This window comes from Petromyzon marinus, chromosome 80 (assembly GCF_048934315.1).
Source record: "Petromyzon marinus isolate PM22_M1 ecotype Great Lakes invasive population chromosome 80, UKy_Petmar_22M1.pri1.0, whole genome shotgun sequence".
NCBI lineage: Eukaryota > Metazoa > Chordata > Hyperoartia > Petromyzontiformes > Petromyzontidae > Petromyzon > Petromyzon marinus.
In genome coordinates, this window is record NC_133746.1 from 7,384,503 (window position 1) to 7,409,764 (window position 25,262).

At 51.6% G+C, this 25,262-nt stretch overlaps 1 protein-coding gene across 1 annotated transcript in view; it reads right to left on the reverse strand.

The window, feature by feature from the left end:
* LOC142907643 (IgGFc-binding protein-like) overlaps positions 1-25,262 on the reverse strand; it is a 58,425-nt gene that overhangs the window by 12,836 nt on the left and 20,327 nt on the right. Inside the window, exons 8-28 of the mRNA XM_076057214.1 lie at positions 24,094-24,134; positions 23,252-23,337; positions 22,316-22,589; positions 21,265-21,506; positions 20,442-20,559; positions 19,837-20,020; positions 18,592-18,878; positions 17,758-17,963; positions 17,011-17,161; positions 16,321-16,412; positions 14,924-15,061; positions 13,334-13,635; positions 10,819-11,096; positions 9,946-10,148; positions 7,407-7,551; positions 6,579-6,835; positions 5,948-6,240; positions 3,089-3,360; positions 2,751-2,950; positions 1,291-1,429; positions 481-665 (exon numbers count right to left, since the gene is read on the reverse strand). Coding sequence (XP_075913329.1) covers positions 481-665; positions 1,291-1,429; positions 2,751-2,950; positions 3,089-3,360; positions 5,948-6,240; positions 6,579-6,835; positions 7,407-7,551; positions 9,946-10,148; positions 10,819-11,096; positions 13,334-13,635; positions 14,924-15,061; positions 16,321-16,412; positions 17,011-17,161; positions 17,758-17,963; positions 18,592-18,878; positions 19,837-20,020; positions 20,442-20,559; positions 21,265-21,506; positions 22,316-22,589; positions 23,252-23,337; positions 24,094-24,134 — 4,093 coding nt within the window. The remainder of the gene's footprint in view (positions 1-480; positions 666-1,290; positions 1,430-2,750; positions 2,951-3,088; positions 3,361-5,947; positions 6,241-6,578; positions 6,836-7,406; positions 7,552-9,945; positions 10,149-10,818; positions 11,097-13,333; positions 13,636-14,923; positions 15,062-16,320; positions 16,413-17,010; positions 17,162-17,757; positions 17,964-18,591; positions 18,879-19,836; positions 20,021-20,441; positions 20,560-21,264; positions 21,507-22,315; positions 22,590-23,251; positions 23,338-24,093; positions 24,135-25,262) is intronic.

Consider the following 25,262-nt stretch of genomic DNA (forward strand, 5'->3'; position numbering starts at 1 on the left):
TGTGGTGACGTTGATTCTAAATGCAGAGGGGAAAAGAAGGGAGGAATACCCGGAGAAAAATCCTCGCGACCACAGGGAGAGAAGAGAAACGCAAACTCCAAATATGCAACAGGCATCAGGGTCGGGATCGAACCCACGATCTGCTGCATACCAGGTGAGGGAGATAAATTCTCGACAAATCACATAAGGCATCCCCAGGAAGTGTCCATCTCTCGTGGTTACTCCAATCCAACAATTTGTCGGTGGATTTATTTTTTGGATTATTGAGTCGGCCAATTGGTCAGTTGATGGACTTGTTGGTTGTTTGATCAGTAAATTGATCAGTCAGTCAATCGGTTAATCATTCAGTCGAAAGATTCATTCCTTGATGGATTACACGGCCGATGACTTAATTAATTTATTCATCGGTCACTCTCTCAGTTGATCCGTCGACATTCGATCGGTCAGGGGGGGACGCCATTGATGCCTAGCATGCATCACCTGAATGACGGCGCCGCAGTCGGCGATGCCGATGTCGAAGGTGATGAAGTCTCCGTCGTCGACGAGGGAGCAGCCGGGCGGCGTGGGGTCATTAAGCCGCGTGTCACTCGCCGTGTAGTTCAGCACCAGCACACGCGGGACTCGCGCGGACATGCGCTCTCCCTCACACGAAAACTCCACCTCCGCTACGGGGGGAGAAGGAGGAGGGAGGAGGAACCGGGAAGTGTTTGCACTGCAGAAACTGAGCCGTGCTTTTGAACTCACACGCGGTGAACGAGCGCGGGCGCATGTAGCTGATGAAGTGATACCGCATCCTCACTGCGTACTGACTAACGTCACACACGCGGTGAATGAGCGCGGACGCAGATATGTGACATGGTGATGCTGTATCCTCATGGTGTACTGTCCATATGTCGGTACGTTGAACGTATTTCGCACTGATCGGAGGTGTGGAGGCAGGACAAACCAACGCACAAAAAGAAGTTCTTAATAAGTAAGTTCTCAATATAAATTTAAATGTGCATAGCTCTGGTGGCTTCCTAAAATCTGACGTAACACATAACGAATGCATAATTAACCCCACTCCTGGCCCTGCTTGGCCCCGAGCCGCATTCAGATCTTTTGTTGAAACCAGCCAATCCCACTTTGGTTCCGACTCCGCACGGTAAATACAACAATCCACACCGTGAGATACCCTTCCGTTGGCTCGGCTCAGTTGTGCCAGCGGAAAAGGGGTTATGAGTGAAGATTCCCCTGCGTGGGTAGCCCTGGCAGAAGAGGGGGGTGGTGGAGGTGGAGGTGGGTGGGTACCTGGGTGGCAGCCAAAGCGGCCCTCCTTGAGGAAGCACGCCTGTCCCCCGTGGCACCCGCCCGCCTCCTCCACGACCACCCCTTGGGAGCGGCACGTGAAGCGGCGCGAGCAGTCGTGGGTGTACCACGACTCGGCCACCTGAAATCGCATGACACATGCACAAACGCACACACACAGGGCTCGCATCATGCTGGGGGTGGTGTTAAGTTTCATGGGGTTGCTTGTAGTGCTGTATATACATATAGAGACATAGTGTGAGTATTGAGCTTACATTGTGATGGCGGTGGTGTCAGTGCTGGTTTAAAGTTAGTAGTGTGAGTGTTGTTGCACTCACATCTCTGTAGACGCCACCCTGCTTAGACCTGAAGACTCCCACCACCATATGGTGTTGGTGTTAGGACCCCGCTTGTCGTGATGTAGGGTAAGTGAGAGGCTCGGTGTTTATATCAGTGTGCCCGTGTTGGTGTACGGCAAAAACAACCCCCTACCTCCTCGGTGGTGCCAGACGGGAATGCTGTGGCGGATGTGAGCAATGTTATGGAGCGAATGGCTGAAATACCATCTATTCAGGAAGTATGGAAGGCGATTCAGAGTCTAAGACAAGGAAAAGCGCCGGGTAGAGATGCTCTCCCAAGTGAAATGCTGAAGGAGGTTGGCATTTCTGTGCAGACTGCCCAATATGACATCATAATAATAGTCTGGACCACTGGATGGGTTAACCAGGCTGGATTTGTGAGGAGCTCACAGATGTTGAAAGATCTGGACAATATCCCATCGTTGAGCTCCTCCCGCAGGCAAGGCTGCATTGGCTGTGTCATGGAGCCCACATGCCCAGCCACTGCATGCCGAAACATATTTTGTTCCACCGGATAGAGGGGTCTAAACGAACGCAGCATGGGCTAGAAAAGAGATGGAGTGATATGGTACAATTGGATGTGGAGCCGAGTGGACTTGCCGATGACTGGTACTCGCTGTGTCAAGATCGGCCTCTGTGGAGGAGGCTCGTGAAGAATGCTACTGGGCAGTTGGAGGAAGTCACCCTCCAGCAACGACAGAGGGCACAACAATGAGCAGAGCGCCAGGTGGCTAAAACACAGCAAGTAGTCACAATAGGAGACACAGGTGGTGCATCGGCCAGTAATCTGTCAGTTAACTCATGGCACCTGGGTCTGTCCTGTGACCTCCTGCCAGTGGGCATTCGACACTTCACGTGGCCTCAAAGTGCACTTAGCCTGGCAAAGGTGCCGTGGTGACGTCACCCCGGCAAATAGTGGTTGTTTCTGTTGTTTTGGTGTTGAGCTCACGTCTCTGAAAACTCCGTCATACATGCAGTGTCGGTTTTAAGACCGTACTTGCGATGATGTAGGGTGTAGTGGTAAGGTGAGTGTTATGGTGAGTTTTAGGGGGAGTGATAGTGTGAGTGTTTATCTTAGTGTGACAGTGTTCGCCTTGAGCTCACGTCTCTGTAAACGCCGTCGTATGTGCACCCGCAATCCGCTGCCGCCACGCATGTGCCGCCCTGCAGGAAGAAGCCGGCGTCACACACGCAGCCCTCAGCGCAACTGTGGCTCCGCGGGCACGCGGCTGCGGGTAGGCCACACGACGATGGGCAGAGTGGGGCGCACATGCTGTACGCGCTGTGAGCTGGGCACGCCAGCGCTGTGCACGCACACAAACACGGAGAGACACACACGCAGTTTTGATAAAACTACTGGGACTATACTAGGCCAAACCAAAAATGGGGGTTTGGTAGCTTTGATTTTTCGTCGAGAGCGTGGAGAAATTCCCCTCGCTTACAGCAGTTGGCGGCCGCCCTCCACTCCGCAAGCACCACTCCGTGCGTCAGGCACGTGTCGAAGTATCCCTGGAGGTGCGAGCAGCGCAGCGCCGTGTTCACGCCCACCACGGCCAGGTCGAACACGCATTTGGTGAAGTACGGCCCGGGCGGCACCGACATGAAGCACGGGGCGAAGGGCGACTGGGCGCCACGCAGGAAGTCGCACGGCACCTCCGCCAGCGCCTTGTCCGCGTCGCTGGGCGTCACCACGCGGCCGTAGTCCGGCCCGCAGCTATGATCGCCATGGGGATGGGAGGACAGAAAGAGTTTACGGACCTCTGATTAAAGTCGGTGGCCTGGGGTTTTGGCTTGAATAGAAGCTCAGGGACAAGAGGACTGAAAATGCTCTTACAATTAGTTCCCTCAGACAGATTCGGACGTCTTCTTCTGAGGTCTGCAGTGCATCATGGTTAAGTTTCTGTCTCGGCATGGCAGGTAGCGTGTGTGTGTGTACATGCATGTCTGTGTGTGCGTGTGCGCGTGTGTCTATCCGGCAAATGGGGGGTTTATTCAGGAGGTCCGGTGGACTGGCTCTGGCTCCAGTCACCATGAGACGTGGACAGTGATCTACTCGGGGCAGGAGACTGCCAAACAACAGGGAGTGGCTCTTCTTCTGACGAAAAGAATGAAAGGGGCGTTGGAGTGTGGCGGTGATGTGTGGGGAGCTGTAAGCCCCAGGCTACTTTGTGATCGCCTTCCCATCAACTAGAGGCCAGGAGTGGTGCTCATGGTTACTTATGCCCCCACCGAAGACGAACATCCGTGGAGGGTTGCAGGCAAGGCCGATGAGTCAGATGCCTTCTCTGACCTCCTGTCACAGGTGCTAGCTAAAGAGGCCCCTCGGTATGGAGTGATCCTGTTGGGTGACTTTAATGCCTGAGTGGGTCATGATGCTGGCACCTGGGTCGGAGTGATTGGAAGGCATGGGCCAGATCAGCTCAATAATGATGGTAGAAGGCTGCTGGACTTCCGTGTAGCCCATGGCCTTGTAATTACCAACACGCTGTTCAGACATCGGCTCATCCACACAAGATAATGGATGCATGCCGGGTCCAAGTGAGAACATCTGCTGGACTATATAGTGATGGAACAGTGGATACGGGCCCATGTCCTTGACAACAGGAACTACCGTGGAGCTAATCTGCCCACTGACTTGGCTTGTCAACTGTAAGATGCGCCTGAGATTCTTCCACTCAGGTGGTTGATGTCTATCTAGGACCCCATTCAAACCCACAGTGGCCTGGTCTAAGCTAGCTAATGAGAGTTACAAGCAATAATTTCATCATCGCTTGCAGCTGGGTTTGGCATCGCCTCCCCTCCCTAATGCCAAGGGGAAACGGGTGAGGTTTAGGACTGTGGCTCATGCAGCTGCAATGGCTGCTTTGGGTACGAGGTGTTCTGGCTGGTTGAGAAAAAGTGACAAGCCCACTCCCACTGTCTACAGCATCCCATATCGGAGAATGAGGAGGATTACCATAGCCTTCGCTCGGAGGTTCGAAGAGCCGAGCAGCACTGCAAGTATGAGTGGTGGTCGCGGGTTTTCTGAGGATATGGAGTCTGCCTCAGTAGCCCGCGATCACAAATCTACCTTTAACTCCATCATTGCCACACCTATTGCCATCATTAGGAGAAATAACTGTGATCCAATCTCTGAACCCCAGAAACAGGTTTGCAGATTTGTGTTAGGTCTTGGGGGAGGGGAAATCCCTCAGCCTGGAAAGCATCATGGGGGAAAGTGGGGATGACCCTGCTGAAGATGCAGTTCCTCAAATATTGGAAAAAGTAGTCACCCCCTGTGAGTGGCTGGCTGAGGTGCCATCTGTTCAGGAAGTACTGAAGGCGATCCAGAGTTTGAGACCAGAAAAGGCACTGGGTAGAGATGATCTCCGAAGCAAAATGCTGAGGGAGGGTGGCGTTTGTGTGTAGACTGCCCTGTATGACATCATACTAACAGTCTGGCCCACTGGATGGGTTCCTCAGACTGTAACAACTACAGGGGCATCTCCCTCCTCGGTGTGCCAGGTAAGGTCCTGGCAATAAGTATTCAGCATCACCTTGCCAGGCACACTGAGGAGAGGCTTGCGAAGACCCAATGTAGTTTCAGGACAGGGCAGTTCTGCACAATTGCCATTATTTCTGTCCGTTTGCTACAGCAGTTAGAAACATTCAAAATGGCCTGCCTACGATCCATCCAGGGTTTAACCAGGCTGGTGCGTGAGGAGCTTACACATCTGAACAAAATCTTATCGGTGAGCTCCTCCATCAGGCAAGGCTGTATTGGCTGGGTCATGTAACCTACATACCCAATTACCTCATCCCTTGTTCGACTGGATAGAGGGGCTAATTGGGCGCAGCAGAGGTTATAGAAAAGATGGAGTCATGTCGTACAATAGGACGTGGAGTTGAGTGGACTTGCCAGTGACTGGTACCAGCTGTGTCAATATCAGCCCCTGTGAAGGAGGCTTGTGAAGGACGCTGCTGGGCAATTGGAGGCAGTCGCCCTCCAGCAACAACAAAGGGCAGAGGAGCGACTCTCGCAACAATGAGCGGAGTGCCAGGTGGTTAATAGGCACAATAGGGGCACAGGTGGTGCATCGACCAGTCATCTCAAGTCAGTCAACCCGCGGCATTTTGGTCTGCCCTGTGACCTCATTTCAGTGGGCGTTCACCACTTCACTTGGCCTTAAAGTGCACATAGCTTGGCACAAACGCCCTGGTGATGTTACTGCCACTTAGTGGCGATTGCTGTTGTTTATGTAGTGTGTATAAGTGTGTGTGTGCATGAGTGTGCGTGTGTTTGAATGCCCACGAGCGCTCACGTTGGTCTCCAGGCGGACTCCTCGCTTTTCCAGGCGTTGCCAAATGTGTACGGCGTGTTGTGGTGCTCGCCGGCAGGCCCCGTGAAGTCGTTGCTGGCGTCCCCATCATAGTTCCCACACAGCCCCTCAACAGCGCCCGCAAAGTCAGCCTTGAGCCCCACGTCCACATAGGAGAAGCCGTCATACTTGACGGTGAGGCCGGCTGTCGGTGCCGACAGTACCGCCAGGTTCCCCAACTGCACCACCGTGGCGCCGGGCAGCAGCGCTGGCAAACTCACCGTCTCGCCGTTCAGCTGCAAGTTGCCAACAGCAATTCATCATCGTCATCGTCGCTTTACATTTAACACATCACCCACAATACAGCTTTTTTGGGCTAGATCACGTAAATGTAAATGTTGTGTCGTTAAACCACCCGACAGAGCCAATTAGGAAGGTTTTGTCACGTAAACAGAACGTGCCAATTCGTTACTGGTACGGCCACACTGGTGTGTTGGAGAGCAAAGGCACGACATTTAAAATCTGAGTGAAACGTATCACTTGTAATTACTACCGGCATCATCGGGTGACAGGCAGACACGTTCACGCCGCGCACCGTGTGGGTTCTATCTCGAGGCGCCCTGTGGTGACTCACCTGCACGGCGCCCCCAGGCAGGAGCCTGACCCTGGTGTGGTTGCCGAGTTGCACCTCGACGGCGCGCGTGTACGACACAGCGGCGTACGGCCCCAGCGCCTCGTTCTCCACCAGCACGCGCCACGCGCTGTCGAGGCGCGACGAGCCGGCGTAGTGCGCGGACGGAGTGGCCAGCGTGTACGCGCACGTGCCCATGAAGTCGAAGTAGGCGCCGTCGAACGTCACGTAGTGGGGGTCGCCAAATGCCTGGCAGTGACCTGGGGTCGGTGGGGGTGGGGAGGGGGAAATCGGGGGGTTGGTAGAGGGGGGGAGGGGGCGAATTTCACAATGGCCGTGGTGCAAAATGATGGAAAGTATGGGACCAAGGACAGATCATCGTGGCGATCTAGCCAGGGAGGTCGATGGAATCTCTTGTCAGTTGTGACGCGACTCTGTAAACGTTGCCTGAGAGGTTACCGAATGTACCGCGATGGCGCAGTTCCCCAACGGACACCGAAATCTTCACTCAAGATGCTGCAGCAGTTGCGGCGCGGTCCAACCGCCCTGTTGATGGCTGCAGTGAGTGCAAGAAGACGCCATGGGGATGCATTGCAGCTGTCCGTGGCCATCGGGAGAACGTTGTGGATTTTCAGCACGGGGCCATCTCGGTACTGAATGCATCGATTGAAATAATGGTGGTGACGACGGTATTGACGATGGTGGTGACAATGATGGTGATGATGGTGATGATAATGATGACAATGATGGTGATGACGATGATGGTAACGACAATGGTGACGACGACGACGATGCTGACGACGACGATGATGATGACGACGATGACCTCACCCTCCTGGGCGTTGCACCCGATCTTGCCGTCGTTCGTGAGTCCACACGTGTGCAGTGCAGGGCAGAAGTAGGCGTCGCAGTCCAATCCGCCAGCCTCACACACGCACTGACTCCTGCAGTCGTCTGAGATGAACTCATCTCCCAGCTGGGACACGCACACACACGCACCCACACAAAGACAAAGATTCCCCATTTATCCTGAACAGACTGTTGGGGCAAGTGTTTTTCGCGAGCACCTATCAAGGTCATCATTGCACACATGGGGGTGAGTGGCCAGAACCATGCCCGACCGGCTTTGTCTCCCCCAGTGACGATGTTTATACACCACACCAGGTACTCATTTGAGGCTGAGTCGACCTAGGGGAGGTCCAGAACCGGTTCAGATAATCGTCACTGGTATTGCACGTGAGCGGGAATCGAACTCGGGTTGCTGGGTTCGTAGTACAGTGCGCTAACCGCTACACTACCGCTCCCCAGACACACACAGCATAAATCGTGTCATCAGCATCTGCACCATCATTATAATTGGCATCGTCCAGCTGTTTTGTGCACAATGGAAGTCCATTGATCGTGTCGCCAACAATAAATTGGAAGTGACAACGCCTCACATCCGCTGCTCGTCGCACTCTTGTCGATACACAAGCTGGCTCAGGCTCTAAATTCTGCGAAACTTGGGGTGCAGTTACCGTGCAAAGGCATGTGAACCATGCGATCTAGTCCGTCTTACTTTATATGTATAGAGTGCCTTTTATCTCTAGGATATAATAATAACAATGCATTTTATTTTTCTAGCATTTTTTTCCCATATGCTCATAAGCACTGAACAGTGCGGATGCGCTTCCCGTCATTGGAGAGGGACCGAAGCGACTGGTTGTGGGAGATGATTCAGACATGTGGAAAAATGACACTTTCATTGATGTGGTTAAGAAGTGTATGATTAACAGTGTCAAACGTAGCACCGAGATCGATCAGCAGCAGACTGCTCAAAGCCACAATCGGTAGCCACGAAAAGTTCATTGGTGACGCGGACGAGGGGCTGGCTCCACAGCTGTGGTGTGCTCTGAACCTAGATTGAAAAGGTGACTGGATAGCTTTGGAGCTGGGTGGAGACCACACGCTCGAGTACCTTGGCTAGAAAGGGCAAATTGAAGATGGGTCTCGAATTATTGAGATTTCCACGGCCAAGAGCGGCTTTCTCGAGGGTAGGATTAACTTGAAATGGGAATGGCAGCTGCCTCAAGGGAATGTTGTTAACAATGGTGGCAAGGTCACGTATGAAAATAGGAGGGCCGTGATTTGAGTAGAGCAGTAGGAATGGGGTCCAGTAGATAGGTGGTGGGATTCATTCTTGATATCAGATCAGAAATAACCCGAATCGAATGATTTAGATGCCAGGGGGCAGTGGCCAAGAGGCCTAGGGATGAGTGACCACAACAGAGGGTACGTGGGGTGGGGGAGAGTAACGAAAGGTCAACAGGGGAGGGACGGAAAGGAAGGGAGGGGCGAGGGCAGGGAAAGAGGAAGGGAATGATGGGCAGTGGGAGACGAGGCAGTAATTAAATTAAAGATATCTGCCAATGACGTATGCATTCGTAACCAATTTTATTAATAATAAAGGTGTTTGGGTTAAATCACTTAAGTATAAATGTGTCGCACATAGATCGCGTAAGTATAGATGGCACAATATGTCGACACATTTATACTGACGCGATCTATCTGTCAAAACTTTTTTACTTACGCGATCTCACCAAAAAACCTTTATTATGAATAAACTATTTTTGTTTAAAATATACTATTTTCATTTTTACCAGGTAAGGCCCCGCTACTGAGCTATGTATCTCTTCTTCTTGGTTCTTTCGGTAAAATCACGTAGAATGGAAATACAATAATAAAAATAAAACATAATAAAATTAAATTATATTATGTCGGGACGACAGCGCTTCAATGTCATTCAATGTCATTAAAGCACTTTCGTCCCGACAGCTCTGTTCCTTCACCTGAAGAAGGCTACTTGTGTTGTGGCCAAAACGTCTTGAGAATTTTATTTGATTCTGTTTTATTTTTATTATTTTATTTCCATTCTACGTGACTTTACGGAAAGAACCAAGAAGATGAATCCTTGCAGTCACGAAAGCTTTAAATCGATATGTATCTCTTTTTCAGAAGCGACCTGTCTATCACAAATGATAGCTCAACGAAGGGGGTTTATTATCATCATCATCATCACCACATGGAAATTTAAAGTCGCCAAATACTCTAAACGGGTGGTGATGTTGATTATAAATGTGGAGGGTAAAACCGGAGGAGGACCCGGAGAAAAATCCACGCAGTGACCACCACAGGGAGAGAGAGACAGAGACTCCAAATTTACAGCAGCAGCAGATATATCGTGAGGGTTTGGTTGGAACCCATGACCTCCTGTATAGCAGGCAAGGAGGTTAATATCTCTGACCCACCGTGGTGCCCCATGTCACCTGTGCACCTCCCATCCCAGCCAAGCCGTTCTGCCAGTGACCGCCATTCACCACTTGCCACTCACCTTGTAGTACTTGCCATTGCTGATGCAGCCGCACTTGTCAGCGCGCACGCACCGGTCGTGCTCCTGCAGGTAGCCGGCGTCACAAACGCAGCCCTCCACGCAGCCTCCCACGCACTGACCCTCGCCCGGCCCCCGAGCGCACGTCACAGGGCACGGGGAGGCGCAGTGCGAGTACGAGCCGTTGGCGGGGCACGCCGGGGCGGCTGTGGAAAGGTCGCGGATGAGGGTGGGGGGGAGGGGAGGGAGGGGGTAAAGGTCACGGTACGCCTAGGTGGCGAGAGAGATGTTGACTAATTCGCCTGTTGTACAGGACGTCGTGGGTTCGATTCTGACCTCTGACGATGCCTGCTGCTGTAGTTTTGGAGTCTGCATCTCTCTCGCATCAACATCACGGTGGCTAGGGGATGTTAACTGCCTCGCCTGGTGTACAGGACGTTGTGGGTTTGATCCCGATCCTGACGCATGCTGTATATTTGCAGTTTGCTTGTCTCTCTCCCCATGGTCCCATGGATTTTTATCCGGGTCCTCCGGTTTTACCCTCCACATTTAGAATCAACATCACCACGCGTTTAGGGTAGTTGGCTGCTGCTATAAATTTCCACGTGATGATGATGATAAACCCACTTCGTTGAGCGATCATTTGTGATAGCCAGGGTTGCCTCTGAAAAGGAGCTTAATAAGAGCTCAGTGGTTGGGGCCTTACTTGGTAACAATACTAAATAGTTTTGTTTTAGTTTAGTCTATGGGTGTCTATGTATTTCTATGCATCTCTATGGGTTTAGAATATTTGGCTGCCACATGGTGATACCACTTGGTTGAGCTTCTAGCAATTGTGATAGTCAGGGTGTCGCTTCTGAATAAGAAGCTACTCACGGCAGAACGTCTCGTTCCTCCAGCTGTTCAGGGCGATGCCAGCCTTGATGCAGGCGGCGTAGTACACGGAGAGGGCGCGGCACAGCACGACGTCGTCGAAGCCCTGCAGCACCAGGTCGAGCACGCAGCCGTCCACGTAGGGCTGAGGGTCGACGGCACCGGCGCAGGCGGCGAAGGGGCCCACGGGGTCGGTAATCGCGCCGCACTTGTCATTCTGCGAGGCCGCGGCCATGTCTTTGGCGTTGGGGGTCGGGTGGTTGCCCGTGTCGTCTGAGCCACTGTCGTTTTCATGCAAAGAAAAAAGCAAGCATGTCGGGGTGGGCAGGTGGTTTAGTGGGCGGGTTGGTGGGCGAATTGGTGGGTGGTTTGGTGGGTGGGTGCGTGGGCAATTTGGTGGGTGGGTGAGTGAGTGTGGTGGGTGGGTGGGGTGGGTGGTTTAGTGGGTGGGCAGGTGGGTGGGCGAATTGCTGGGCGGTTTTGTGGGCAGGTGCGTGGGTGAGTGAGTGTAGTGGGTGGGTGGGGTGGGTGGTTAGTGGGTGGCCAGGTGGGTGGGCGAGTTGGTGGGCAGGTTAGTGGGTGGGTTAGTGGGTTGGCGTGGTGGGTAGGTGTGGTGTGTGGGTGGGTGGGCGGACATTGAAGATCATTTAGCCCCTTCTATCTGGCCAAACAAAAGCTGTTTAGGCTTGCGGTGGCTGGGCATGCAGGCTAGATGACTAGGCCAATGCAGCCTTGCATGATGGAGGAGCTCACCGATGGGACTATGTTCAAGGATTTGTAAGCCCCTCACGCAATCCAGCCTGGTTAAATGCAGGATGGATCATCGGCAGGCCAGCCTCAATGTTTCAAACCAGAAAAGATGTTCCATTAGGAGAGAAGGGAGGGTATGACCATGGCCGAGAAGACCCAAAGCTTCATGTGGAGCGACAGACCAGAAGTTTCCACATGCAGCCGACTGATTCGGAGTGAGACCTCTGGTGTCAAATTGGAACTGGCCAAAACACACTGCACAGGTATGGAAACCTCTCCACTCTCTCCACAACTACCCCACCTATTGGGAGTTGAGGGGGTGGAGTGTTTGATGACACAAAATACCCAGGCAAGTGTTCAGTTTTGGAGGGGCTGATAGTAAGGCCCCACCTATATGACTCAGCCAATGTAGCCTTGCTTGCCGGAGTAGCTCACCGATGGGACATTGTCCAGATCTTTAAAGCATGTGTGAGCGCCTCACAAATCCAGCCTGAATCTTGACTTACAATAAAAATGAAAATAAAGTGAATAAAAAATGATAAAAATATCACGACGTTTCGATCGCAACACAAGCAATCGTGATCCCCTGATGATGATTGCTTGTGCTGCGATCGAAACGTCGTGATATTTGTATTATGTTTTATTCACTTTATTATTCTTTTTTTTGTTCTATCTACGTGACTTTACCGAAAGACCCAAAGAATATGAAATCCAGCCTGGTTAAACGAACGATGGATCGTAGGCAGGCCAGCCTAAATGTTTCTAACCGGCAAAGGTGCTCCATTAGGGGGGTCTACATTCAGCAAGTATAGGGAAAGGAGTGAATGACTGTGGCCGAGAAGAACTTAAGCTTTGTGTGGAGCGACAGACCAGGTAGCTGCCACACAGCGTTACATAGGCAATACAAAAATAATACTGCTCGCCTGATTCAGAGTCAGGCCTCTGCTGTTAAACTGGAGCTAGTCATAAGCACACGGCCCAGGAATGGAAAACTCTCCATACTCTCCACAACTGCCCCATCACCAATGGGGAGTTGAGGGGGTGGAGTATTTGATGGCACAAAATACCCATGGTAGGTGCTTAGTTTTGGTGGGGCTGATGGTAAGGCCCCATCTCTTAGTGGCAAGCTACAGGTTCAGCAGCAGCACCTCCAACTCCTCAGAGTGAGCAGCAATTACCAGATGATCAGCATACGTAACATGGTTGACCAATAGGGAGCCATCCCTCGACCGCACCCGAGCATTGATCAGCCTCACATTGTATCTGTACCAGATGGAGATTCCTCCCGTACAGCCATGGAATGTTTCTCGAACTACGCGGTCGAAATAGATGTTAAATAATATAGGTGCCAGAGGACATTCCTGTCGCACTTCAAGGTGAACAGGGAATGGCTCTAACTCCCGACCACGTAGCTTTACCTGGGCCCGCCCACCATCATGAAGATCCTTAATGATTGTGAGTAGGGAGTCAGGGATTCCGAGGGGGACCACCACGAAAAGAAAAAAACAACCCAGAGCCCAGGCCTACTGACGGTATCATAGGCCTTGATGAGGTCAATAAAGCAAAGATGTATGTCCTGTTGGAATTCCCTACACCTCTGCTGTAGCAGATGGACAGAAAGTATGGCATCTGTGCAGGACCGCCCTAGCCTGAAACCAAACTGGGGTTCTGAAAGCCTCTCCTCAGCATGCCTGGCAAGACGATATGGAATAATCCTTTCCAGGCCCTTTCCGAGCACACACACATCCACACACATACACACACTCACGTCTCAGAAGCGCCGGGCTCCGTAATCTTCCAGCTGTTGCCGAAGTCGGTGGCCAACACAGCACGGGTGCCGTCCCTCATCACGAAATCGTCGCTGGGGTCTCCATTCATGTTGGAGCAGAGGCCGCACAGGGCCCCGGCGAAGGAGGCGGGGAGGCGCACCACGGCGTGGTGGTAGCCGTCATACAGAACCTCGAGCTCGAAGTCACTCCACAGGCGCATGAAGTTCCCTGAGCGAATTACGGAGAACTCCGCGCTCCCATTGGAGTAGTAGAACGGAACGTTGATCTCTACTCCGTCCAGCTGTGGTAAAGTTGGGGGAGGGGGTGGTTTATCGGTGCTGCTACATATAGCAGATGCTGCTGACAGAATTGTCCTACCCTGTCTACAGCCGTTCTCTATGCAGAGCTGGGACCAGAGTAAAAAACGTTATCCTTACGATTCATCAAACGTTTTGCAGCCTACCATGGCGGTAGGTATGGCCCTAAATGTCACGTGGAAAATGGATGGTAAGATCATTAACTCTCGCTGATCACTCCCACTACTGCAGCCAAGCGGCTGCTAGGACGACAACCCCGATGCAATTTGGCCAACGTGATGTTATCACTCCGTGCACTGCAGTGGCAGTATGTTTATGTTATTAATGCTGATTGGTTTTATTTTTCATGGTCTTTTTTTATTGAACCCGCAACACAAACACAACAGACATGCTCTTTGGTTCTTTCGGTAAAGTCATGTAGGTATAAAATAAAATAAATCACGACATTTCAATCGCAACACAAGTGGTCGTCCTCAGGCGGGAAAAAATATAATCCAGCAGTGGAACTACTGAATCTTCAGAAGTTCACTGCTGGATTATATATTTTTTCCACCTGAGGACGACCACTTGTGTTGCGATCGTAACGTCGTGATTTATTTTATTTTATACCTACATGACTTTACCGAAAGAACCAAAGAGTATGGATTCCTGCAGTCACGAAAGCTTCAGATCAACATTAAACACAACAGAGGTTATACAAATTCGCGCGTGGGAAAACGTACGAATGAAAGCTAAGGATTAAAACATTGATTGTTGATGTTGCGTATCTGTCAACCTGTACAGTTTAACTCGTATTCTTGTACAGGGAAATAGAGTTTCAGGTCCATACGGTGTATGGACCCAATACAGGCACATTTTTTCTATATTTCTTTGTGTTTTTCCCTTGTGATGGGACGTTGTAGCATCAACGTTTAGATTTATAAGGGGCACCGGGTGACCAATAAGGTCTGAATTTGTCTGTAATAAGAGAGGGCACTGATAAGGGGTTGACATTTGTGATGTTATCATTGTTCACTTTGTCGTGAACTATCTAAGTCTTAACTGCTCGAGAGATATCTCATCACATTACGAACTCCCGATGGCGTAAATCCTTTGCTTACTCGGAGTGACAACAAGCCTTTTTTCCCCGCTTAGGCTACCGTTGTCCATTCCTGTAACTCTAGCTGCAGATTCCCCCCCCCACCCCCGAAAGTGCCCAAAACTCGTCGAAGCTCGTAAGTTAAGCAGGGGCTGGGCCCTGACCAGCACTGGGAGGTGGGGCTCTGCACTCACGTAGACTCTCCAGCCGAGGCCGAAGTGCACACTGTGGTCGTAAACGTTGACGAAGACGTCGCGGGTGTAGGACATGGACCAGCTGCCAGAGATGAACTCGTTATTCACCAGCACGTTCCAGCCGGCTCCAGAGCATGGCTGTGTGTGTGCGTGCGTGCATGCACACACACACATGAACACATAGGGCAGTGTTAATTTGGTAAACATTCGTCTTTAATTGCAGTTGGGAGTCTTAGTCTAGTCGAAGGCGACTTGTGGAGTTTTGGTTAAGCATTTATTTGTATTTTACTAGGTCATTCTCGGAGTTGAGTCTACTAGACGCAGTCAAATATTACCCATTGGCCTTGTGGCTGCATTTTCTGGCATTAACGCCACGCTGCTGCCCGCTGCATGTACTTAATTCCGTGCTCTTACCGTATAACCTGAAATGAATGGCAAAGTTCAACCAATTTATGACCTGGGCCCTCACTCTTTAGGCCCCACCTCTTTACGCCTTAGGCCCGACTTCTTACTCTTTAGGCTCCACCCATTGCTGATTAGTCCCAGATTGTCTAATACTCTTTTGGCCCCAGGCCTTTACTTTTTATGCCCCCGCCTCTTTCGTGGGTGATAGGGAGGGGGAGCTCTCTGTAGAATGGGGCAAACGCTGTCGGCAAGAGGGGATGATGTAACCAAGCATGAAATCATACCCGGCCACCACGGTCGGTGCTGATGTTTTTTTTTTTCCACGTGCGCACACACAGCAGACACTCATTTAAGGCTGAGTTGAGCTCAGGATGGCCCAGCATCGCTTCGGATATCACTTTGCCACCTATGCTGTGCAGGCTCGCAATTAAAGAGAGAAAGTTAAGGGGTGAGAAATGAAGAAGTGAGAGGAAGACTCAAGGTGGTACAAATCACAGAGATGAGAGAGAAAAGGCAAGCGTGATTTGGGCATGTGGAGAGACAACAGGGACATTATGTGGGTCAGAAGGTGCAGGCGATGCAAGTGGAAGGAAAGAGATCAAGAGGAAGGCAGGTGGGGGGGGGGCGATGTCGTGCGATTGGTCCATGGCGACCCGAGGAGCGGAAAGAGAGATGGCGCAGGAGAGGGCAGCATGGAGAAGGTTGGCAAGGACGACGGAACACCCCACATGAGTGGGAAGAAGAAGTTAAGGGGAATCTTGTTGACCGTGGTCGACAACGGGATTCGGCTGGGCACTATTACGGGCCATGAGTTGTTGATGGGCACGATGGGGAGAATGCACCCGGGAGAGAGAGAGAGGTCACATCCACCACGGAGACAGAGCTGTGTAAAAATCGGGGCGCTATCTGCAGAACCAACGGGAGATGGCGGCGCCGGCTTGGAGAGGCTACTTCATCCAACGGCGGATAGATCATGGGTGAGGCTCGCACACCTGTGCAAGGGCATAGGTGTAGGTGCCCATGAAGTCGAAGGTGCGGCCGTCGAACGTGACGTAGTGTGGGTCGCCCCAGGCGGTGCACTCCACTAGAGCCACAACAATAGCAGCAGCAGAAGCAGCAGCAGCAACAACAACAGCAAAAAACAACAGCAGCAGCAAGAGTAATACGAATGAAGAAACCACATTAACATCATCGTCATCACCAACATCAAGCATTGCAAACCTTTTCCTGTTGTTCAATATATTTGCACAAAACTGGGGGTGGCGGTGGCGGCTATGCTGCTACACATGGCCGCTTGTGATCCAGCACTGTAGAGGCAGCAGCAGCAGCGAGGGTTGGTGGATCACCACACAAATGTTGTGAAACTCCCTTCCCATGGGCATCGAGGTGGTGCCACGCCCAAAGCCTCCCAGGAGAGGGCAGTATACTCCCCGTGCGTGGGTGCAGAGGAGGACACATACCCCTGCTCTGCCAGATAGAATGTAGATATAGCAGAGTGTGGGTTAATCTCCACCTGCTCCATACCCCCTTCTCATGTACTAATTGCCATCTGTTTGCCATATGTGCAGGGATATAGTGTTGCCCCCTTGCGCAAGGCATCAGCGAGGGGACGATGACTCGGTGTGTGTCTCTGTTGGATAGGCACATCGACGATTGTCTTCGGCGACAATGTAGGAACTCACGGCTCTTGTGGTGGCACCCGTGCACCCCCTTGCTGTCCGTGCCACAGAAGTTGAAGGTGAGGTCGCAGGAGTTCGACTGGCACTGAATGTTGTTAGGAGATACGCACGTGCACTGCCTGGTGCACCCAGGCTGCCAGAACACCTCGTTCAGCTGTACAGGGATGAGTGGGGAGAGGGGAGCGGAGAGGGTAGATGGTCTCGTCACTTGGGGCAAAAAGAGCGGTCCTACATACCACCATCCTGAAGGCTAACCCTACACTCAATGCTAACTGCTGAACCATAATCCCGAGCACTAATGTCAAACCTTAATCCCTAATTATAAGTCGACATCCAAAACCCCAAAAATCTAACTTTAAACACTAACCCTAATGCTCACCTCAAAACCCTCACCATAAACCCCGATCACCTAGGGGGCCCGTGACCTCATTCACGTGTCCCATGCCACATGAGGCCGACCGCTTCAAAAACAGACCCACAAGCGGAATCCATCGCCGGGGCGGAAAAGTGCGGTCGGGAGTGTGAGCGAAGCAGCTGGAGCCACTCCCCTGGTAGTTGAGCTTCCCAGGCATGTGGTCTCTCTTTGTGGTGAGTGCGAGTGAAGCGGCGGTGGTGGCAACCACTCACCTTGTAGTAGCAGCCGTCCATGACCCAGTTGAGCATCCCAGAGATGTCTCTAATGGCAGTGAGTGTGGGAGGAGTGTGGCAGTCTGGGGTGCGAGCGAAGCTGTGGCGGTGGCGGCCACTCACCCTGTAGTAACGGCCGTTCGTGTCCCGGCACCCGCACTGGCCCGGGTGCACGCAGCGGTCGCCGTCCCACAGCTGGGCGCTGTCGGTGCACTCGCAGCCCTCCACGCAGGGGTCCGCGCACTGCGCCGGGGCCGCGGGGTCGTAGCACGTGGCTGGACACGCGGCGGCGCACGAGCTGAACTGCGTGCCCGCACCACAGCTCGTCGCTGTGAAAGAGACAAAGATCCCCCGCGTACCCTTAACATTCTGTTGGGGCAAGTGCTGTGAGTGGTGCCTATGAAGGCCGGCCACGGTGGCGCATGAGGGGGTGGGTGGCCAGCCCCACAGCTCGCCGCTACGAAAGAGACAAAAAGACCCACGCCCATGGCATAGGCCTTTTAACAAAGGTCTCCCACGTTCCCGAAGTGGTTCATGAACGAAAGGATGCATCGGTCACGCGAGAAGCAGCGCGTAATTAACATGACCAGTTACGCGTGCTCATTTCACTTTCATAACAACTGCGGCTGTGATTTCAAGAATTTCGTCAACATCCAGAGTAGTGGTGCTGGCTATCTTAGAGTGGCGGTGATCGTGGCACTATGGTTCTCTGCGGTGAGTCACGAAGTCTTTAAGAACAAGCGGCGCTGATATCGCTACTACTACAATTACTCCGCCCCTCCAAAATAAAATTAATGTCAAACCGCTCGCGTGTCCCGAGATTTAGCGGTGAACAGTGACAGCCCACCCACTGCGCCACAGCATGGAGACGTTTCAGAATGGGAGAAGGGGGTTAGATGAGTGTCGCGATTTAGATAGCAGTCGGAAAGTCTCTCCACCACCACTCGCCAAAGTTACCGCAGCCGGTGCCGTTCCTCCACGGGTCGGCGAAGGTGAACCCGGCTGCGTTGCAGGCCGCAACGTACGCCTCCAGCGACCGGCACAGCACCGACACGTCCAGATTCGACTTCACCATGTCGAAGACGCAGTTGGTGAAATACGGCGCGGGGTCGACGGTCTCGAAGCACGCGGCCAGCGTGCCGTTCGCGTCTTGCAGCCGCCCACAGTTCTGGGGGCTGAATGCGATCGCTTCCTTGCCGGGGTCCAGGATAATGCCGGAAGAGGATCCCGTGTCACTGCTCCCACTGTGGGGGCACATGGTTCACGAAAGGAAGGAATTGCATTGTGGGCACATGGTGCTTGTTGAAATTCCACCGCAGCTCACAGTACGTACTATGTGTGTGCGTTGAACTTCTTTGGCACCGTATGCAGCCAACTCCATGAATCGGAAGTGTGTGTGTGTGGAGGGGGGGGGGAGGGGGGAGGACAACAAACTAAACACAACAATAGGAAGCAGTTATAAATAAATGAGTTTTTCAATCTAGATTACGAGTTAAATGTGCATCATAGCTCCCAGTGGTTTCCTAATATTGGAAGGGAAGTGCGTTCCAGACGGCCGCAGAAGCGCATCTGAAAGCACCGTGTGATGCGGTGACCATCTTTGTTCGACAGCCAGCCAAAAGCCACCAATGATCCCAACTTTCGAGTTGCTATCCACCAGCTCCACCACAGTGTGTATATGTGCGTGCAATATGTGCACGTGTGCGTCGTAGTGTATGTTAAGCGGTTGCGGATTGATAAGCACAATCCGCTACAAACCCGGCACAGAGACCCGAGTTCCAATTCTTTTCCACTCGCGGCGACCACCAACACCGGTGACGATGACCTTTCCCAGTCCTGGCCCTCTGCTAGGTCGACTCAGTCTCAAGTGAGTACCTGGCGCAGTGTTTAAACATCGCCACTCGGGATACAGCCACTTAAGGCTATCCAGCCCGTTTAGGCTACACAGCCTCGTTTAGGCTATGCAGCCCCTTTAGGCTATGCAGCCCATTAAGGCTATACAGCATCGTTTAGGCTATACAGCTTGTTAAGGCTATCCAGCCCGTTGGGGCTACATAGCCTCGTTTAGGCTATACAGCCCATTAAGGCTATATAGCTGTACACAGCTCCTTTAGGCTATGCAGTCTGTTAAAGCTTTCCAGCCCGTTTAGGCTATGTATCCAGTTAAGGGGAACATTGTCTTTGTGAGCCTCCACACGGCACCTCTCTGCGTTCTTCCTCTCGGAAACCTCCCAGCTGTTGCCAAACGTGGCCGCGTCGGGAGCCTGGGAGTGATCGGGCATCGCGAAGTCGTCGCTCTGGTCACCGTTCCAAAATCCGCACACGCCACACGTGCCGTTCCTGTACACGTCGTGGTTCAGCAGAGACACCACCACCCTGCTCCAACCTGTGGGTGGTGGTGGGGGGGAGACAGAGAGACAGACCGCGTCATGCCGTATTTTGCAGGGGTTTTAATAATCCATAGAAATCGTTCCGAATAACAAAAGCTCACGCACCAAGTCACAGCCGGAAACCGGACCGGAGTTGTGTCAGAAGTTGCAGCGTAAAAATAAAGTTTCTGCATCGTAAATCGATCCATGGTGGCATCATACAAACGTCTAAAACGCGGATCATCGTAAGTCGGACCATGGTAAACCTGGCGACCGCCTGTCCATTCCCTCTTGTGTTTGACGGACAGTCTCGCGAAACGATGTTGATCATAATCGATGTCGGGGCGAGGACTCTCCCTGCAGTAGACACGACCGCGGCCCATACCTCCTCCTCCTCCCCCCCTCCTTCCTCCCTCCTCCCCCTCAGCTCCCCCTTACCATCGTATTCGACGCTGAAGAAGACGTCGGTGGTGAGACGCACGTAGCCCCCGGAGCCAGTGATGCGGAACCTCTCCCCGGGCTCGTAGTATGGCAGGTTGATGGCTTGCCCATCCAGCTGCAATGCGAACATGGCGGCACAGTAGTGCAGGTCAGTGAGAATGCTGTGGCACTGTTTTTGCAAGCATGGTCGGTGCTCGCTTTAAGCAGCCTCAGCATCTCAAGGTTGACCGGAATGGTGGCAGTCTTCGCGCGGACCCACCCTGTCATCAAGCAAGGAATAACGGCGAAAAATGCCATCGACGTAGCAACCAAACGCCGACCATTGACCTCCCTCTCGGGTCTTCAGAGCAACAACAACAACAGTAGCAACACGAGGCCATACCAGTAGCCCCCATTCAAGGCCAAACAACGACAGCGCGGCCAGATGGCCCCTGGCTAGCACGACAGTGGAATAGCAGCCTCTAATTTGTGGTGAGCATTCGAACAGTCCACGTGGCCACACGCAGTGATTTCCTGCTATTGCTGGAAGAACCTCGAAGAGGGGGTGAGGGGGTTTATTCTCTTGGCTCTGCCAAATGGGGTTGGCTGTGAGACGTCATTGGCACCTGTTCCCCCGGGGCCTCCGATACAAACTCGTATTGATCTTCACGAAGTGTTTTTGTTTCTAAATTAGTTGGAAGTGCAGCAGTCACAAGTCCATGATACCTACCCAGAGCCCTCCCAGTCGCCAATGTGGCGGCTGAAAGTGCCATGAGGGTATCAGCCTCGGGGCACCGCCGATTAGCACGGTTGAAATGACCTTTCACTCCCTCGCACTCACCCAGACAGCGCCGCTCTTCAGGAAGGAGACAGTGTAGCCGTGGATCTCGGTGTGCACCTCCCGCGTCCATGCCATGTCCGCGCGGCTCCTGTGTTCGTTCTTGGCGAGCACTCGCCACGCCGTTGGCAGCTGCTGCCCGCCCAGGCAGTTAGACGCCAACACGAATGTGTGGGTGCCCATGTAGTTGAAGAGCCGCCCGTCAAACGAGCTGTAGTGGGGGTCGCCGACAGCGTAGCACTCGGCTGTGGAGGGGGGGGGGAGTGCCAGAGACTTTATCGCAAAACATCGTCGCAACCCTGCAACACGATTCATCCACTGCTCAAAGTACGATCATACAAAATACAGGTTAGGTACAATCTTTTAAAATGCTGTTTAAGATTCTGGGGTTTTTTTTACACTCAAAATGGTTTTGTGTTTGAGTCATTGCTTTAAATTGTCACAAAACGTTTTCTATTAAAAAAGGAAGATGTTTTAAAGTGTACAGGGCTGTTTCGAAATGCTCATAAAATGGTTTTCAATTAAGTATTTGACAAGTGTAAATGCTGCTTAAAGGTTATTGAACTCATAATTTATTATAAATGTGTACGTTGTGTTGTACAGTATAGTACAGGTACTGTAAATGTACCTAGTTTTATGTACATGTAAAATACGTATTTTTGTGACTAGGTATGGAATACAACATTCCCTTAAGTTACAGTCCCTATCCCTACCTTGTTCCATTGTTTATTGCGTTACACAGGCAATGTTTACACTCGTAGGTCCCTATCCCCCCCGCGCCCGCCCCCCCCCCCCCCCCCCATTAACATGGAGTAGTATTCCAATGGGGGGAAAGGTCCCCATTATACGTTGTTTCGTTATAAGTCACAACTTTCCGGTCCTTAATAACATTCAATGTATATCGGGGACCCCCTGTATGTACATTATGCATGTAAATTCTGCCGTTTGACACCACTGCCACTCAAGCAGTTGGGCCAATTGACACGATGCCACTCGGGCGATTGGGCCAATTGACACCACTGCAACTCGAGCGATTGGGCGTGGCGACGCTCACCGTAGACCTTCTTGCGCAGCGTGAACACCCAGTCCTTGCGGCCGTACGCGTTGCTTTTTGTGACGATGGAGCCATTGACGACCATCATGGCGGCGCCCTCATCCACGGTGATGTAGAGCGGGACACCACCGGCGAACACGTAGGGCGGCGTGGTGAAGCGGACCGCCGTGCCATTGGGCAGCAGCGTGACCGTGGTGCCATCCACGCGGTACACCTCCTGCCCACTGCGCAGCTCCCAGAAGCGGTAGTACCTTGAGACAGTGGGCAGGACGATCTGGTGGGGTGGGGGCAAGGGAAAGGGTGGAGCGGAGTCAGCAGGGCGTCGTCGTCTTCTTGTCATATGGCTGCTAATGTAGACGCAGAGCGTCGATTCAATTTCACATTCGGGTGGTCAAGCGATGGATAACAACCACGTCAGGAGCATTGGAGTGGCATTGCTGTGATGTCTACCTTCGTATTTGTGGATCAGGGCATTGCGTCGTTATATGTTGTATGGTCTGTTCTGGGGTAGTGATAGGAGTGATGGGATAGTGATAGGGGTAGTGATAGTCTTCTTCTTCCAGACGAGCTGCTGATTTAGATGTAGAGTTACAACTACAATGTCACATCTAGGTGGTCAAGCGACAGATAACCACATCAGGAGCAGTAGCGGAGTAGTTGTATCATCATCACCCCTGTGATGTCTCCTTCTTTGAATTCGTGGATCGGGGCATTGGGTCATTACACGTTGTATGGTCTCTGTTCTGGATGACCATGGTCGCACCACTACTACCGGAGAGTTTTTTTAATTTTCCATTTGTGCATATTCAGGTATACCATGGTTTATGCATTTAATGCGATTTAGAGTGGACGTTGAACTGAGTGGGACAAACGCGTGTGAAGAAGAAGAAATTGCATAAGCTCATCAATTGAGAGAAAATAAGTTCCCTTGCCCACCTCGTCGCTGAAGGTGATCGTCCACTCGATGGGGAAGTCGCTGGTGGTGATGTTGTTGTAGGAGAATGCGATGGGTCCGCCGGTGCCTAGAGTGGACACGAGACACGCGACACACCACGGCATTAGTGCTGCCCATAGACTCGTCACACAGAGACCCAGAGACTCATCACACAGAGACCCACACAGAGACCCACAGAATAATCACACAAAAGACCCACAGACTAATCACACAAAGACCCACAGACTTGTCACACAGAGACCCACAGACTTGTCACACAAAGACCCATAGACTCATCAGACAGAGACCCATAGATACATCACACAGAGACCGACAGACTCGTGTGCCACCGTGCTGGAGTCGCGATGTTTACACACCCCACTATGTACCATGACAAATCATAGCTCAGTAAAGAAGCAGCCAAATACTCAAAATGCATGTTTCTAAATATGGAAGGAAAAACTGGAGGACCTGGAGAAAAATCCACACGACCACATGAACAACATGCAATCTCCAAAAATACAACAGGCATCAGGGTTTGGATTGAACCCATGATCTTGTATACCAGCCGAGGTAGTTAATGTATCATTCCACAGTGCTTGTAATGATACAGTAACACTGTTGCATACCCTCAGTTATTTGTCCCGCCATCTTACTACGTGGCATTGTGTATTAGTAGTGCATCGTATCTCGTCAAATTTTCTAGGCACTTTTAAAGGGAGCATCTCTCGCGTTAAACGAGGCCTCCCCATTTACGCATATGCATTATGTAACGTTAATGTGAATGATGTAATATGAATGTGAATAAACGTGCGTGCAGGGCTGAGCAATGTGATTGGCTCACCTTCAACGACGACATTGATGCAGCGCAGCTCGGTCTCCTGGCTGCTCGCGCACGGCACACACACGGGTGAGTAACACGCGCGGGTGAGTAACACGCGCGGGTGAGTGATGCCCGAGTGAGTAGCGCGTGCGGGCGAGTGATGCAGCCCACACTACCATCTCAACCTTCCCTTTTCCTCGTCCCAGGACTTGCATTCCCATAAACAAAAAACACCGACCTAAAGCAACACACCGCTTGACCTGCTTTATGTACCTATGTTCAACTTCTTTGGCACTGTACATAGCCAATCGCGCTAATCGGAGGTGTGGGGGAAGTACAACAAACTAAACATAACAACAAGCAGTTCTGAAGAAATACGTTTGTCAAGATAGATGATTTAAAAGTGCATAGCTTCAGTCGCTTTCTAATATTGAAAGAGAATTGAGAGCAAATAAAGATATCCAAACTCTTGATACCGATAAGGGCCGATGTCTCGTGAGGATTATGATAATAAAATCAGATATTTCTTCAATGAAGGTAACTACCTTAAAATTAAATGAGACCCAACCAATGCCTTTGATTGTAATACTACTGCAATCATTGCCAAGTCGTCAATTCGAAATGAAGGAGCAGCAATGGACTCTCCTTTGTCTCCTGCCATTGCGAATCTGTACATGGAAGACTTTGAAGCAAAAGTAATAGCTTCAAGCACACAAAAACATCTACTTGGTTTATATATGTGGATAAGAGATTGGTGGTCTGGTCACATGGTAAAGATACACTTAATGCATTTTTTTATTATCTCAACTCGCAAAACCCATCCAGTTCACCATGGAAGTGGACGTGCATAACAATCTCCCATTTATGGATTTTCTGCTCAGGCGTGGCTGAAACAGTAAACAAACAGCGTTTGTCGAATGAAAATGCACACTAATGCCTATCTGAATGTGGAGTCACACCATCACTCCACACAGAAATCCTCTCTCATCAAGTCGCTCATGCATCGGGCTAGGAATGTGTCAGATGGTGAAAGTCTGAGGAGTGAGATTAAACATGATAAAGAAGCGCTGCAATTGAACGGTTACAATGATGCGCAAATCAACAGGGCACGGAATGCCAACACCAAATCAAATAGCACAAGTGTTGAAATTGACTCAGCAATTAAAACTATTAAAATACCGTAAATTTCT